Below are 13884 nucleotides of genomic sequence, written 5' to 3'. Positions count from 1 at the left end.
TCCTGGTATCTTACCTTACATTTTTCTCAGGGGTATAAAACTATCGTTGGTCAAAGACACAAAAAAGTACCTTAAACTTTCATGGTTACAGCAATTTTTTTTGGGTGCGCACAATTCACTCACTTTTCCCTACGTAAACTTTGTGCAACGTCTTTGTGAAATTTTGACCCATAAAGCTAAATTTTCCGAATTGATCGCTATTAACTTGGGGGAAAGCGTTATCACGCAATATGCCGCGCGGAGTTAAATCAGAGCTCGGTGGGGTTGCAGTCTACCCTTTGCTTTCTCAAAGACACAAGTGTTAAGTGCAGTGAAAAAAAGGAAAAATGTCACGTTTGAATTTATTGTGTATGTTTACATTCTGGACCTGTTTTGCTGCAAGAGAACCACCCACCGTTGATATCCCTGGCCAAGGGCGCATCATGGGGAAAGAAATTTCCAGATATAGATCTCAGAAAATAATCGGATATTACGGAATTCCCTATGCACAACCACCCATAGATGACCTCAGATTTGCGCCCCCTGACACCACGAACCCGGTTTCTTGGGAAGGAGTGCGCAATTTGACTGACTACATGCCTGCCTGTCTCCAAACAGAGAGCGATATTCGAGAGGAGGCTAAGCCTTTTCTTCAACTTATCTACCCTTCGTACACCAATTTGACGACAGATGAGGATTGTTTGTATCTCAACGTTTTTGTTCCTTTCGGTAAGGAGAAATCTATAATCGCGGAATAAATTTCGAATTCATTATCGTGCCCTAAAATATTATACAGAAATGACCTATAACGCAGCACCACACACTGACATTTAAGTGAGGGTGGTGAAATTTTTTTAATGTCTTTGACACCATAAATTTCAAATTTTAAGGCAGAAAATACGCTTATTGTTTTTGCTTTTTAACATTTCATGTCATAAGGACGTAAATTGTAGTTGGTATATGTTATCTTAAATCAATAACTAATTTCCATTCAGAAAACGACTGCAGTGCACTGGTAACTTATTCTTATTTTAATAAAACCCCAGATGAGTCAAATTGTAAAAATTGTGTCAAGTTTAACTGAGTCAAAGTTGGTCAAAATTTCCCCTAGCCGATTGCATGGGTGTTATCTTAAAAATAATCGTACATATATAATTTCAATTTCTTATATTAAAATACATTTCTTAACCTTGAACTCGTAGCTCAAATATTTCGTGTCGTTTTAGCATATCCCGTCGCATAATTTGATTTAGATTAGCAATAAAGAATTGTAAGTCCGATCCTGCTCTATTATTAACACTGAATATTTTTTTCCGATTTTTCGATCGATTGTAAAATAACGTCTTGTTATGTTGCAAGATGATAATAATCTATTCCTTTCCATTTCCTTTTACTAGAGTTGTCCAAATCGCATGTACATAAACCAAACATAGGCGAACAGGACCGGACGTGGGCAATGCTAAATGCCGGTTTATAGCGTGTCTTTCGCTCATTAAAGGCTTTGGCACGCATCAAAAAGTCAAATTTGCAGTTCAGTTCTAAAGTAGAAATCGCGTGCCGAAAATTTGTCTTGATCTCAGAGTTGACCATCTACACGTCAAAAATTACTCTTAATTGTATCACATTTTAAACGGTGGAGAAAAATACGAGATGAATTGAAGAGAAATTGTGTTTTTTAAATTCGCTTAAATCGATCGATTTTTCCTTTAAGATTAAATCCACTGAGACATGGCGTGACTTGCTTTACATTCTGAGAATTTCATTACACAGGCGACAAATTGAAAGATTCTAATTGCGGTCTTACTTTATTCGAAATTGTTTGCATTTGTGCAAATGCAAGGTTAAAAATCAATTGATTCAAATTGATAGTTAAAAATCAATTCATCTATATATGTTATTTATACCTACATTTTTTTATTTTTTAAAGTATTCATTGATTCGTTCTTGTTTTAGACTTTAATTAAGATTTTTTTTTAAGGAATCATAAGTTTTTCAGTTTTTTTTTTTTTTGATTTAACAGATATCAAAATGCAAATCTTAGACTTAAATTTCATAAAAAAAGTTAAAATAAGATCTTACAACAACACAACATTTCAAGATTACTCTGTTTCTCACACTTTATCATGAAACTAAATACTGAAATCAAACCTTATTTGTTAGATTGCAGTAGGCTAAGTTCTCATACCTTTTTGGGAAAGCTATCTAAAATTTTTCCGACATTTAAATAGCCATTCACATAAATGGCAAAAAATAAAGTAACGATATGTTTAGAATGATATAATAACATGAGCGTCTTAGTTTAGCAATATTCAATTATGTAGAGACTCAAAATAAAAATTTAATAGGGCAGTGGCGCAGTGAGTAGGGGTTTTGGGGAGAGAGAGCAAGTAAGAACGCAAAGCATAATAAGAAAGAGAAAGAGCATAAGAACAAATAGTGCACAAAACATAAGTAAAGGAAAGTGCATAAAGCATAAGAGCTTTTTTCTGTATCGGTGGCACACAAAATGCTCTTTGGGACACTGTTTCTTAGAACATTTTATGCTACATTTTTACCATCACTGACTGCATTCTGGGAGAAATTGTTGTAAATCAACGTATTTCATGGAAACTAATGCAATTTGAGCTATTTTTAAACAATTTGAGTACCACATACGTCAAAAGACAAATTCAGTTTAGAAATCGCTCAATAAAAAAATAGTATAAAAAAAACACGCGTTACAACCTCTCATTGTATACTCCAATGAGTACTCGAATTATTTTACATAGGTGAATCCCCCTAAACTCTATCTCTGTCTGTGCCACTATAATAGTCTTGCCATTTTTTTATCTTCCGCTTGAGCATTATTCAATGTTACCAACTTAATTTCAAAGGCATGAGTCTAGTTAATAGGAAATGAAGTAAGCAAATCATCAATAGAAAATATGATTTTTGACAGCTTGCAAAATATTTTATTTGTTCAATTTTTTGAATTTTTGTAGGCAAGCCCCCTGCTGGCGGCTACGCCACCATAATGTGGATCCACCCTGGCAACTACACAACGGGTTCGCCCTCCATGTGGAACCCCCACACTTTAGTCTACCGCTACCGCGTAATCCTTGTCACCTTCGCTTGGCGGTTGGGCATCATGGGTTTCTTTACCACGATGGATGGTGAAGCCCCTGGAAACTTCGGCTTAATGGACCAACAAGCAGCGATGATGTGGGTGAAGAAAAACATCAAACTTTTTGGTGGAAATGAAGATAATATAAGTTTGATGGGGTATGGAACTGGGGGCGTCAGTGTGGGGATACACATGGTGAACCCACAATCACGCGAATATTTCCATAAGGCGATTGTGATGAGTGCGAATTTTTTGAACCCTTCTGTCATCAAGAATCCGCAAGAAGATAAGAGTTTGTTGGATCATTTAGCGAAGTTTTCGGGTTGTATTAGGAAGCCCACAAGTCGGCTTATTGAGTGTTTGAGACAGCTTGATGGCAAGCCTTTGGTTGAGCAAACGTCGAATATTAACTGGAGACCTCTTCTGGATGCCGGTTTAAGTAACAGTAGTACTTTTTTGCCCGAGCTTCCAAGGAATTACTTTGAACGGGGCGAGTTTCATAAAGTTCCATTCCTGACGGGTTATACCAACAATGAGGATATTTTAGCAGTGACGACGATGATAGATGAGTTTGAAACTGCTAATATCACAAATGAAAACCTCCAAGAGTTACTTTCGGAAATTGTCAGTAGTGACATCCCTGTTAATAACAATACGGACTCTTGTGCTTACAACAATGAGCATTTGACTGACTCAGTAATGTTTTTTTACGGTCCTGACGCCACTAACAATATTAAAGATGTCGATGCTTTGCGAAAAATCGTGGGTGATTTCACCACTGAACGAAGTCATGGAGCTTCGACTTTTCTGCATGCAACTTATGTCAGTCGAGAGCAACCAACTTTTGTGTACCGGTGTGACTTAAAACCGGTCACCGAAAAGGCAATCAGTAGTATACCCTCGTGGGTATCAGTTCCGCACTTGTATGACTTGATTTATGTTTGGGGGGTTCCCTATTGGCAAGAATTCGACGGAAACATTAAATGGGAATTGAGAGATAAACGAGTCTCTGAGATCATAATGACTTTTTGGACGAGTTTTGCCAAAAGTTCAGATCCCACGAATGGGAGTTTGTATGCGATAAGATGGTTGCCGTTCACACAGGATAATCCACAGTTGATGATTCTAGATGGCTCGTTTAATATGAGCGATAATAAAGTGTTGAATTACAAAGCGTTCGAGTTTTGGAATAATTACTATCCGAAAGTGTTGCAAATTGCAACACAGTGTTGTAATGCTACAGATGGGTCTTTTCATATTCAAGCTTCCTACAATGTACCAATCTTTTCTCAAATTTTTCTATTTCTTTTACACGTTCTAAATTGTGCCTTTCTTATGTAAAAATCTCATATCTTCGGAAAACTTCCTAGTATGTAGATATATATAGTAATAATTTGTCACAGTGTAAATAGTGGTTTAACTTAATTAGACTGTCGTAGCTACGGCACCTCAATTTTATCACAACATAAACAATAAATTTATTTGAGATGAAGTAGCTATTCATTAGTAGTTAAATTTCATGTTCTAACATTTTTAACTACTTGTGAAAAAATACATATCTTTGATTTTGTACCTATAATAATGATAATTGATAATAGGAGATGAAGGACGTATTTTTCTGATGTAAAAATTTGCTAATTTACTATGATAATTAAAGTGTAATGAATCATCAGTGGTTTTGCTTTTATTTACTAACCTTCGTAAAAAAATAAATCGTTGTAGCGAAATCTGGAGTAACTGTGAAATTAATAATATTATTAATTATATATGAAATTGATACTCAAAACACAATATGTTTTTATTTATAGTTTGAAATTTGAATTGTAGATAATACAGAGTGCCTAATTTGCGACGCAAATTTGAGATGGTATAATTGCTTGACAGATGGCGCTGATTAAAATTGTATCATGTTTCTATAATATTGCTTGCGTAATTTACATAATTTTCGAAATATGAGTATTGTCTTAGGTCAGTAAGTCAAAAAAGTTGGTACAAAAACCGTGCAGATTAAAATAGTACCTTACCTTACTGTTTCTAGTTTATTTATAATTTAGGACTAAATTTAGTTGAGTTGTTTTTGTTTTACGGAAACAAAAAAATGTCAGTGGCTAGGGACTTTTTTTATGTAGAGTTTTATATTTAATTAGATTGTAGTATTTCTTGGTGTTGTATTTATAAACGAATTGTGTTTCTGATTGTTGTAATTGTTGTTTTGTTCTTGTTGTGTTGTTTATTGAATTTTATGTGGTTTGTGTGCGAGTCTAACTTGAATTTGGCGCGCGGAGAAACTTCATTTGATAACCTTCAAAGAAAGTGAAATATCCCTAAAAGGTCTAAATTAGAAGTGTCGGCCGCAAAGCGTGATTATCGTATGAATGAGTGAAAGAAAGAACTTTTGTATTCAGTTAGGTGTAGTTAGTTAAAATTTGGTGGTAAACATTAACTACGTGTTATATAACGTGGTTTGAACAATAGTTATAAATGTTGTCGTGTGACGGTACATATTATCAAAGTGTGGTTGCCATGCTTTCATAAACCAACATGGTTACACTCCATATTGTTCGTTTGAACGTAAAATATCATTAAACCTTGAAGAGTTGCATTTAACCCTCGAAGATTAAATTGAAGATGGAAGCACATTGTGTAGCAACACCAAATACTGCCTCCAAGGACGTTGACAATAAGGCTACGTCTTCAGATAACCCTGGAGCTTCTTATGCACATGCTGTTTTGAACTTCAAGCAGAACAACAACAGCAACAAGGAAAACATTGCCGAAAGGAAATTTGACCATAATGCGGCTACTAAACCGGAAAAAGTCTCGACCCCGGAGCCCCAAGATCCAAGAGACGATAGTGATAACTTTACCCCGGTCCCAACACACAGTCGCAAAGACCGAAAGCATGATCAGTTAAAAAAAGACAAACATAAACATTTAGTGAACGGTAATATTGATAAAAAAGACAATCACGACAAATTCAAGAAACCAGCCAAGCACACCAAAACCAAACCGGAAATTCAACAGCCCCCGAAAGAACCTCAAAGCAGCACACAGATTAAGGAAGAGACGAACACCGAAACTAAAAAAGTGTTTGTTGCAGCACCTATACCAAAAGTGAACGCGTGGCAAATCAAAAATGCAGCTCCTGTTGCAGCAGCTAAAGAACCCTTAAATGATAAAAGGGTCCTGCAACCGCAGAAACAGGAAACGGTTCAGAAAAATCAAGCAGCGGCTGTGGTTAAAGCACCCAAAGACAGACGCAAATTCAACAAAAAGGTCAGTCACAAGCGAGATTTTTTCCTTCAGAAAATTCACATCACAATCGCAGACTTAAATTTAACTGAATAGAATTGTCGGTTTTAATTATTAATACACACCAACACTTGGATAAGTTCGCCACAATCATCACTTATCAAAGGTGGAATTAATTAAAATTGGCCATTGTGTTCATTTCGCAACTGATTTTTTTCTCCTAGTTACAATTTTATTATTTTTTATATTATTATTTTATTCACGATCATGAGCTTAACGATAAATCATTCTATTACGACGCAAAAATGCACCTAAACCGGAAGTGGAAATTCCGTTTAACCCATTCAATGTTTTTTTGTACAAAACGAGCAAAATCACGTTATCAAGCATTAAAAATAATTCTCAAAACATCTAAAATTCCTAAGAAATTCCAAAATTGGGTCACATCACATTATAAGTATGTATCTCATTTAAAAACATTACGAAATTCCTATATCACAAAATACTATAATTTCACTTTTATTCGGAGTTTCGAAATACCATATCGTGTATTTTTTATTATAATTAATTTAAATTTTTTTGCAAATTCTACTTGTTAAATAATGTCTAGGACAGGTTTAAAACCAGTACTGATAATTCGATTTTTATCGATCGAAAAGGGCACTGTTTCTAATTAAGTGAAATTGTTGTAAACTGACCCGAAAATATTTCATCAATTAATGAAGGAATTGAGGATGAGATGTAATCGCAACCACCAAACCGTGACAATGTTCAGGTCGGCGCTTCTCGACGTCAAAAATCAAATATTTTATATTCTATTATGTAATTAAAATATTCGAACAGGGCGTATTTTTATTGGCACATATTCAAAAGATTTGGGTCGCAGGTTGCTAGATTCGAACCGGAAGTCTTTTAAATGACATTATTAAAAGTAGACAGGCGTTGTTACCCACTACAAAATCATGTTAACCTTGACTGTAAAAGGTATTCACTTAATTGAGAAAACTATATCATTTTTTTTTTCAAATTTCTTATTGTTTCCAAGAACTTAAAAATTTTGAAATCGTAAATATGTATTTACAACGGTTATATTTTTTCTATGGTCTCTTGATAACTTTAATGTGGCGACTAAGTGTAATTTTATGGCGAACTGTATACGTCAAATTTTACGAATTTCTGCAATTCCACACTTGTAGGTTGAAGATAAAATACGGCCACGTGAATTCTACTGCTATTGTTTTTAGTTATGCAGCTGCAGTGCTCCGTGTGATCATTCGAAACGTCGAAATATATTTTTATACTTACAATTTTTTGCAACCAAAAATTTTCAATGAGTACGCGTGGAAAATTGGTATGTAAATATGCTAATTAAAAAATGTTATTACATCACTTAATTCGCATAAATCTTTTAATATCACACTTAATCGTAGTATTATCATTTACAAGAACAGATATGTGACCGTGTCATTAAATGTCGTATATTTGTATTTTGGTTCAAACGACCTTGAAATTTCTATATGTCATGATTAAATAAGTTATAAATTTTTTCCCCTAATAATCTTGTTGATCTTTACCGTATCAAATCATTTCTTAAGCAACTAAAAAAAAGAAATCGTGTTGAAAGTTAAAGGGTTAAGTTAATTCAAGCATGCGTAGTGTCATATTTCCACAAAACTAAATAAAATAACTTTCATTCAAAGTTGATCACGCATTTAACAGTTAGATAAATTTACATATGTAACCAATGGGAATGGGAATTCATGAAACTTGACCTTCCTATAGTAAAATCGCAGTAAACACACACGATTTTGTCGTTTTTTAACGCGATCGTCGAACTAAATTAAAAAATAACGAAAGGATGTGTTTGCTTTTGTTATTGATTAGAAACTTATTGCAGTCGAAGTTCTAATTTTACATGTGGGTCAGTCAGTAAAATGATGACATTATTTTGCACAGTTGGCAAGAAATTCGTGTAAAATTATCATCTCACATTCTCTGAAATTTGTTTTTTGTGCTTTTAGGCCAGCAACTTCTCGGATATTTGTGATTGGCCAACGTTGAATGATAACGTCGCAGCGGAGGTAACTAATGTGTTAAGATAGGGGTAAAGTGCGATTTTTTGGTTTTTAGTCTAAAAAAGTGTCGCCAAATCCGACTCCTGGTCAGTCGTCGACAGCATCCAAGGAGAAGATCCAACAGCAGACGTCTCATGAAGAACATGAAGATAAAAAAAAGTCAACCAAACATAAATGGGTACCATTGGAGATTGATTTGACTAAAGCGCATAAAAAGGATCAGTCACCAAGGAGACGAGCTGACAGAGATGCCCAATCGACCGTTAGTGATGGAGATAGAGATTGGAGGGCGGAATTGCGAGATGGTCCTCAGGTAAATGGGAGATATCCCAGACCGGCCTCAGTGGCCGCTAGAGGTAGAGGACGTAATAGGGGAGGAAGACGTACCACGTTTAATAGACCAACCAATAGAATGCCAACTGATCCAGATTATATAGATTTTCCCGCCGAATATGCCCAGGTATTTCCCTACTCCACTACTCCCCATCAAAATTATTTTGGTAATTTTTTTTTCTTCAAGTTTGCCACTCAAAACTTTATGCCATACATGGGCACTTTTTACTTCAATAGTAACAATTACGGGAGTTTAGACAAACCAACGCTAAAGGAATACATTAGGAATCAAATGTAAGTCACGGAAATTTCAAACCGAATCAAATTTATTTTATATTTATTTCAGCGAGTATTACTTCAGCGAGGAAAATCTATCACGTGACTTCTTTTTGAGGCGAAAAATGGACGCTCAAGGCTACCTCCCTATAACTTTAATAGCGTCGTTTCATCGTGTTCAAGCACTGACTGATAATTTACCTTTGATCATTGAATCCGTTAGAAGTTCAGACAAAATTGAATTCGCATCGGGATTCAAAGTTCGGCCGAAGCACGAACCAACCAAATGGCCTCTATTAGACGGTAACAATGATATTAAAAAAGTTGCATCTCAATTAGTTCCTCCACCGCCACTGCCGCGGACATTACGAATAGAAAACTTAAATCCGGACGTGCCTGAATTTATCCCCGAACATAACAATAACAAAACCAATATCAACATGAACAGCACAGAAGACAACGATAACGATAAAGAAAACTCTAGTGAGAATAATACGGTTAATAACGTCGATAGTAAAGAAAATAATGGGTTAAGTACAGATGAGGAAAGTTGGCGCGAAGTGAAACGAAAAAACAAAGAAAACAAAGGCAAGAAGGAGACTAAAACGAAAAGTTACGAAAGAGAGGAACTGGAATTTTATTTTGATGAAGAAATTGACCATTGTGTATTAAGTGGACGGCAAAATACTTTTTCAAATGAAGGGTAAAACAATCGGGTAAAATTTTATTTTATAAAAAAAAATCTTGAATTTTAGTGCTGAAGACGACTCGGATGAATTGAGCGATCACGACGTTAGCAAATTACTTATCGTAACACAAACACCGTCTCGTCCACCTAAACATGAAGGTTACGATCGCACCGGTGATAAAACAACACGAGTCAAAATAACACAAGAATTAGAACAAGCCATTAACGATGGACTTTATTATTATGAAGAAGACTTATGGTGTAACGTAAGTTACACATTTTGTATTAATCTTTAAAAAGCATTTTTTTTTTATTTAGGACTTCTCTTCGTTTGGTAGTTACAAAACTGTGAATGTGATTAGTCAGGAAGATTTCAAAAAGATGGCACCTCCTGCACCGAAGAAACAAAATCCTGAAGTACCTCCGCCACCTCCTCCTGTTGTAAGTTAATTGTGTATTGTATGGATTGGGGCTAAAACAGTTTTTGACAGGTCGATGTTAGTAAACCTTCTGGTAGTAAAAATAAAAGTCCGAAGACTCCTGGTCATAGAAATGTGCCAAGGTTTTATGCTGTGGTTAAAGATGAAGTTCCTGATCCGCACACGCCTAGAAAACGGAAAACGAAGCATTCGAGTAATCCACCAGTTGAGCAACACGTTGGCTGGATTATGGATGTGCGGGAGCATCGCATTCGTACGAGTTCGGCTAGTAGTAGTTTTGGGACAAGTCCTAGTGAAAATCACTTGGGAACGAGTTGTGGAAGTGTACCACAAGCGTTGCCGGCCTTCCAACACCCTTCGCATGCTCTTTTGAAAGAGAACAACTTCACGCAACAGGCTTATTCGAAATTCAGGGCAAAGTGCTTAAAAGGTATTGTATTTTTGTCAAGAGTGAAATGTTTTGTAATTTGTAACTTCGTTTCAGAACGTAAACGTTATGGTATTGGTCAAAGCAATGAGATGAACACGCTATTCCGATTCTGGTCATTCTTCTTACGGGAAAATTTCAATCGCACGATGTACAACGAATTCAAAACAATTGCGTTAGAAGATGCAGAAAAAGGTTATCGTTACGGACTTGAGTGTCTATTTAGATTTTATTCGTACGGTCTCGAAGTTAAATTCCGGCCGCATCTCTATGAGGATTTCCAAGAGGAAACGGTTAGAGATTACGAAAACGGACAATTGTACGGCTTGGAAAAATTTTGGGCTTTTCTCAAGTATTACAAACATAGCAGCAATTTGCAAGTGAATCCAATACTAAAGCAGTATTTATCAAAATTTAAGAGCATTGAGGATTTCAGAGTCGTTGAGGTAATCGATTAAGTCAAGGTGAGTAGAATCCGATTTTACTGTTGGTTGTTTTAGCCCATCAACGATACTCAAGGTGGACGTCCTCAATATCGTCAAAAGAATCGAAATCGTAGTCTTTCAGAAACACAATCGGCCGAACCGGGAACATCACGTGATGATAGTGCTATAGGACGACGTTCTTCTGGAAGTAACGTTGCTCATAGGTAAGCTGATTTTGGGTATCGAGAATCTGGCAGCCATGTTATGTAATTTCGGCCAGTTTAGATTGTGTAGATCATAAGATATTTGTTGCTTAACTTACCTCATCAGTGATCTATGCAGGCTGAAATGGCGCTGGAATGTCCTATATTATATGCTGATACATATTGTTAATAATAGGGAAAGGTTTTGCCAAGGATTTGCTTATAATAATATTGATAGAAAGCTGCCAATAGAATGAATAATGCAGCTAGAATTTATCACGAACATCGTTTGATTTTTTGAGGCAACGATGTGCCAAAAATTGTTATTTTTTTAAACAAGTCAAGTTCAGAACGAAGTTATTCTGTTCAACTCGCCATTAAAATGTATAGATTGTTTAGTCTGCGGTCCGCTTTGAGTGGGTATAATCTTATACTCATTGTCCTATGAATAAATGCGTCTGTTATTAATTTATTATTTAAGAAGAGCACCCCTGCCAAAGTTGATTGATTATAGGGTCTCTCTCCAAAAATGCATTTATTTTAGTTATTGAGTGATTTTTTAGTTTTTTTGTTTGTTGTTAGGGGGCATAGGCTGTTAGTATGGTGTTAGGTTTTACTGGTGCACTATTGTAACGAATCAAATGGGAGAATCGCCAATTGTGTGTATACTTCTCAATTTTCAGATCGTTTTAAAACTTAATTAATTTTTTAACTCATAGATTGTATGTAAGATTGTATTGGAGCATTGTTTTTTTTTTTTTTTTGATTAAATTTTCTTAAGCTTTATTCCTTTTTTATTTACATAATTATATGAACTCCACACAAACTAAACTAGTAATCAAAGTAACACAATAATATGATATTTCGATAAAATAAAGTGCTTTAAATTAATTCAGTTGAAATTTGTTGCTAAACCTTGAACTTTCCCTGTTATTTGTTGTCAGCGATTGCGTCGTTTTTGGAACTATAAATACGATAACGACGTTTAAATATAATTGGATTTTAAATGTTAATTTGAATTAGGTTTATTTAAATATGTTGGGGTTGCATGGAAGAACGAGTTCCTGGGAGCTGCGGTCTCGTGAGGAGTGATATGATGTATATTTTATTCTAGGCTTGATTTTGCTCACGCTCAGCCTGGAACTAGTGCTCCAGCTGGGACAGGTTTTAGATTCGCGGGACGGGCTCGCACTCAGTCTTTTGGATCTGGCCGTACTAAAAGTAATCGAAATAGCGGTGAATCATGGCGACAAAAAGAGCCAGATGGTAGGTCGGGAGGGTTTGAGTGACTTTTGGCTTGATTTGAGCTTTGTTACAGGCAAATTTGAAAATTCCACAAACGCTGCTTAAGTTCCAACAAGTGTTCTAGTTAAGTGATCAAGGCAAAATTTTCGTAACATTACTTGGTCTTTTCTTTTGTAAAATTTTAAGTGTAGTTTATAATGTTTTAAATTATAGTTATAATTATGAATTATTATAAAACTATCAAGCACTGATGTTTGTATAAAATGAATAACTGATGTATAAAAGTGTAAGTAGATTTGCGAGTGTTAAGTGCCATTGCCTTAAAATAACTGACAGTTTCATATTTTTCTAGTAATTACAAGATGAAGCTACGCAACGCAATATTTTTTAAATGTCAGTGGAGACCGTATCGGTTCTATTATTAAATATTGTGAATGATTTAGTCATAAAGTTTTGTGTGAGTTTGGTGGTTGCATTAATGAATTGTATTGTATTGACTGCGCTATTCTTTGTACATATTGGTCAAAACAATTATGGGCTCACTCCACAATACTTTCATATATAAAATCTAAAAAATAGGCTGTTTCGTTTTCGCTTTAGTGTGTACCAATATATTAAGCATTATGTAGCTGGGCTACACAATATAACTGCTTAGCTGAGATTTCTTAAGTTTCTTTTTACTAGTAATTACAAGAGCAAGCAATGTACGTTTAGTTGAGCTAAGAATGTTTGCACTTTTCATTGAAAATGGCAATCATACAATGGTAAATTTTACTTATTTACTTAAGGTATGCATTTCCCCAAAAAAATTTAGTTGTAATCTTGTGTATTGCCCACTTTTTTTTTTTTTGTTATGTTATTGTTTTTTCCCAACCCACGTAGTTTGAAGATATCTATAAGTTGTATTAGTAACCAACCCTTGATAAATGGTACGATTAGGGGGAAGACTAGTAATGGTGTTGTTACTTGAAACTCTCAACTTGTTTTTGTTAATATGACTAAATCCCATTTGTTTTATATTGTTAACAGTTTTAGGTGTCAACTACTCTTGATATATTTTTATAATTAATTCCTACTGGTATGTTTATAAAAATGTAAATCATAGGACAGGCAAGGAGTTTTTTGTATGTGTTTTCGTAATATCGTATCTAGAGAATTAATCATCATTTTAAGATAGTTAAAACTGTTTTTTCGTTTAGTCTGAAATCAGCTACGTGCAATTACATAATTGTTATCAGATTAGACGAAAAAACACATAAATCTTGTGATAATTAAACGTTTTTTTTGCTCAACTCCTTGCAATTTATTATATAATTAAGTTAGTTTGTAAAGTGTGTTGTGGAAGTGTGGTCAAAGATTTGTCTTCCTGTAACACTTAAAAAAATATAAAAAAAACTACAAAACTGCAACACGTCTTTCATTTCACCTCTGATTTCAA

At 34.9% G+C, this 13884-nt stretch overlaps 2 protein-coding genes across 3 annotated transcripts; both read left to right on the top strand.

Moving 5' to 3' along the window:
- Positions 1-282: 282 nt before the first annotated feature.
- LOC123006228 (pyrethroid hydrolase Ces2a) lies at positions 283-4687 on the top strand. The gene is made up of 2 exons (XM_044400542.1): positions 283-708; positions 2961-4687. Exons 1-2 carry the CDS (start codon positions 327-329, stop codon positions 4421-4423), a joined length of 1845 nt encoding a protein of 614 aa, XP_044256477.1. The 5' UTR covers positions 283-326; the 3' UTR covers positions 4424-4687.
- Positions 4688-5413: 726 nt separating this feature from the next.
- Positions 5414-13855, top strand: LOC123006486 (la-related protein 1-like). Of its 2 annotated transcripts, none has more exons than XM_044401009.1 (12): positions 5414-6358; positions 8356-8415; positions 8465-8869; positions 8930-9036; positions 9089-9721; positions 9774-9972; positions 10025-10147; positions 10198-10576; positions 10631-11019; positions 11074-11222; positions 12316-12467; positions 12520-13855. In XM_044401009.1, the coding sequence occupies exons 1-12, from the start codon at positions 5711-5713 to the stop codon at positions 12549-12551; spliced, it is 3276 nt and encodes a 1091-aa protein (XP_044256944.1). In that variant the 5' UTR covers positions 5414-5710; the 3' UTR covers positions 12552-13855. The 2 variants fall into 2 exon arrangements, with proteins under 2 accessions (XP_044256944.1, XP_044256945.1); XM_044401010.1 differs by lacking the exon at positions 5414-6358 and adding an exon at positions 7627-7685.
- Positions 13856-13884: the final 29 nt, after the last annotated feature.

The sequence above is a fragment of the Tribolium madens genome, unplaced genomic scaffold (genome assembly GCF_015345945.1).
Source record: "Tribolium madens isolate multiple individuals breed KSU strain unplaced genomic scaffold, Tmad_KSU_1.1 Scaffold_2;HRSCAF=44;Tcas5.2_LGX, whole genome shotgun sequence".
Lineage (NCBI taxonomy): Eukaryota > Metazoa > Arthropoda > Insecta > Coleoptera > Tenebrionidae > Tribolium > Tribolium madens.
Note: the sequence above shows the minus strand (reverse complement) of the source record. Positions and strands in the feature narration are given on the sequence as shown.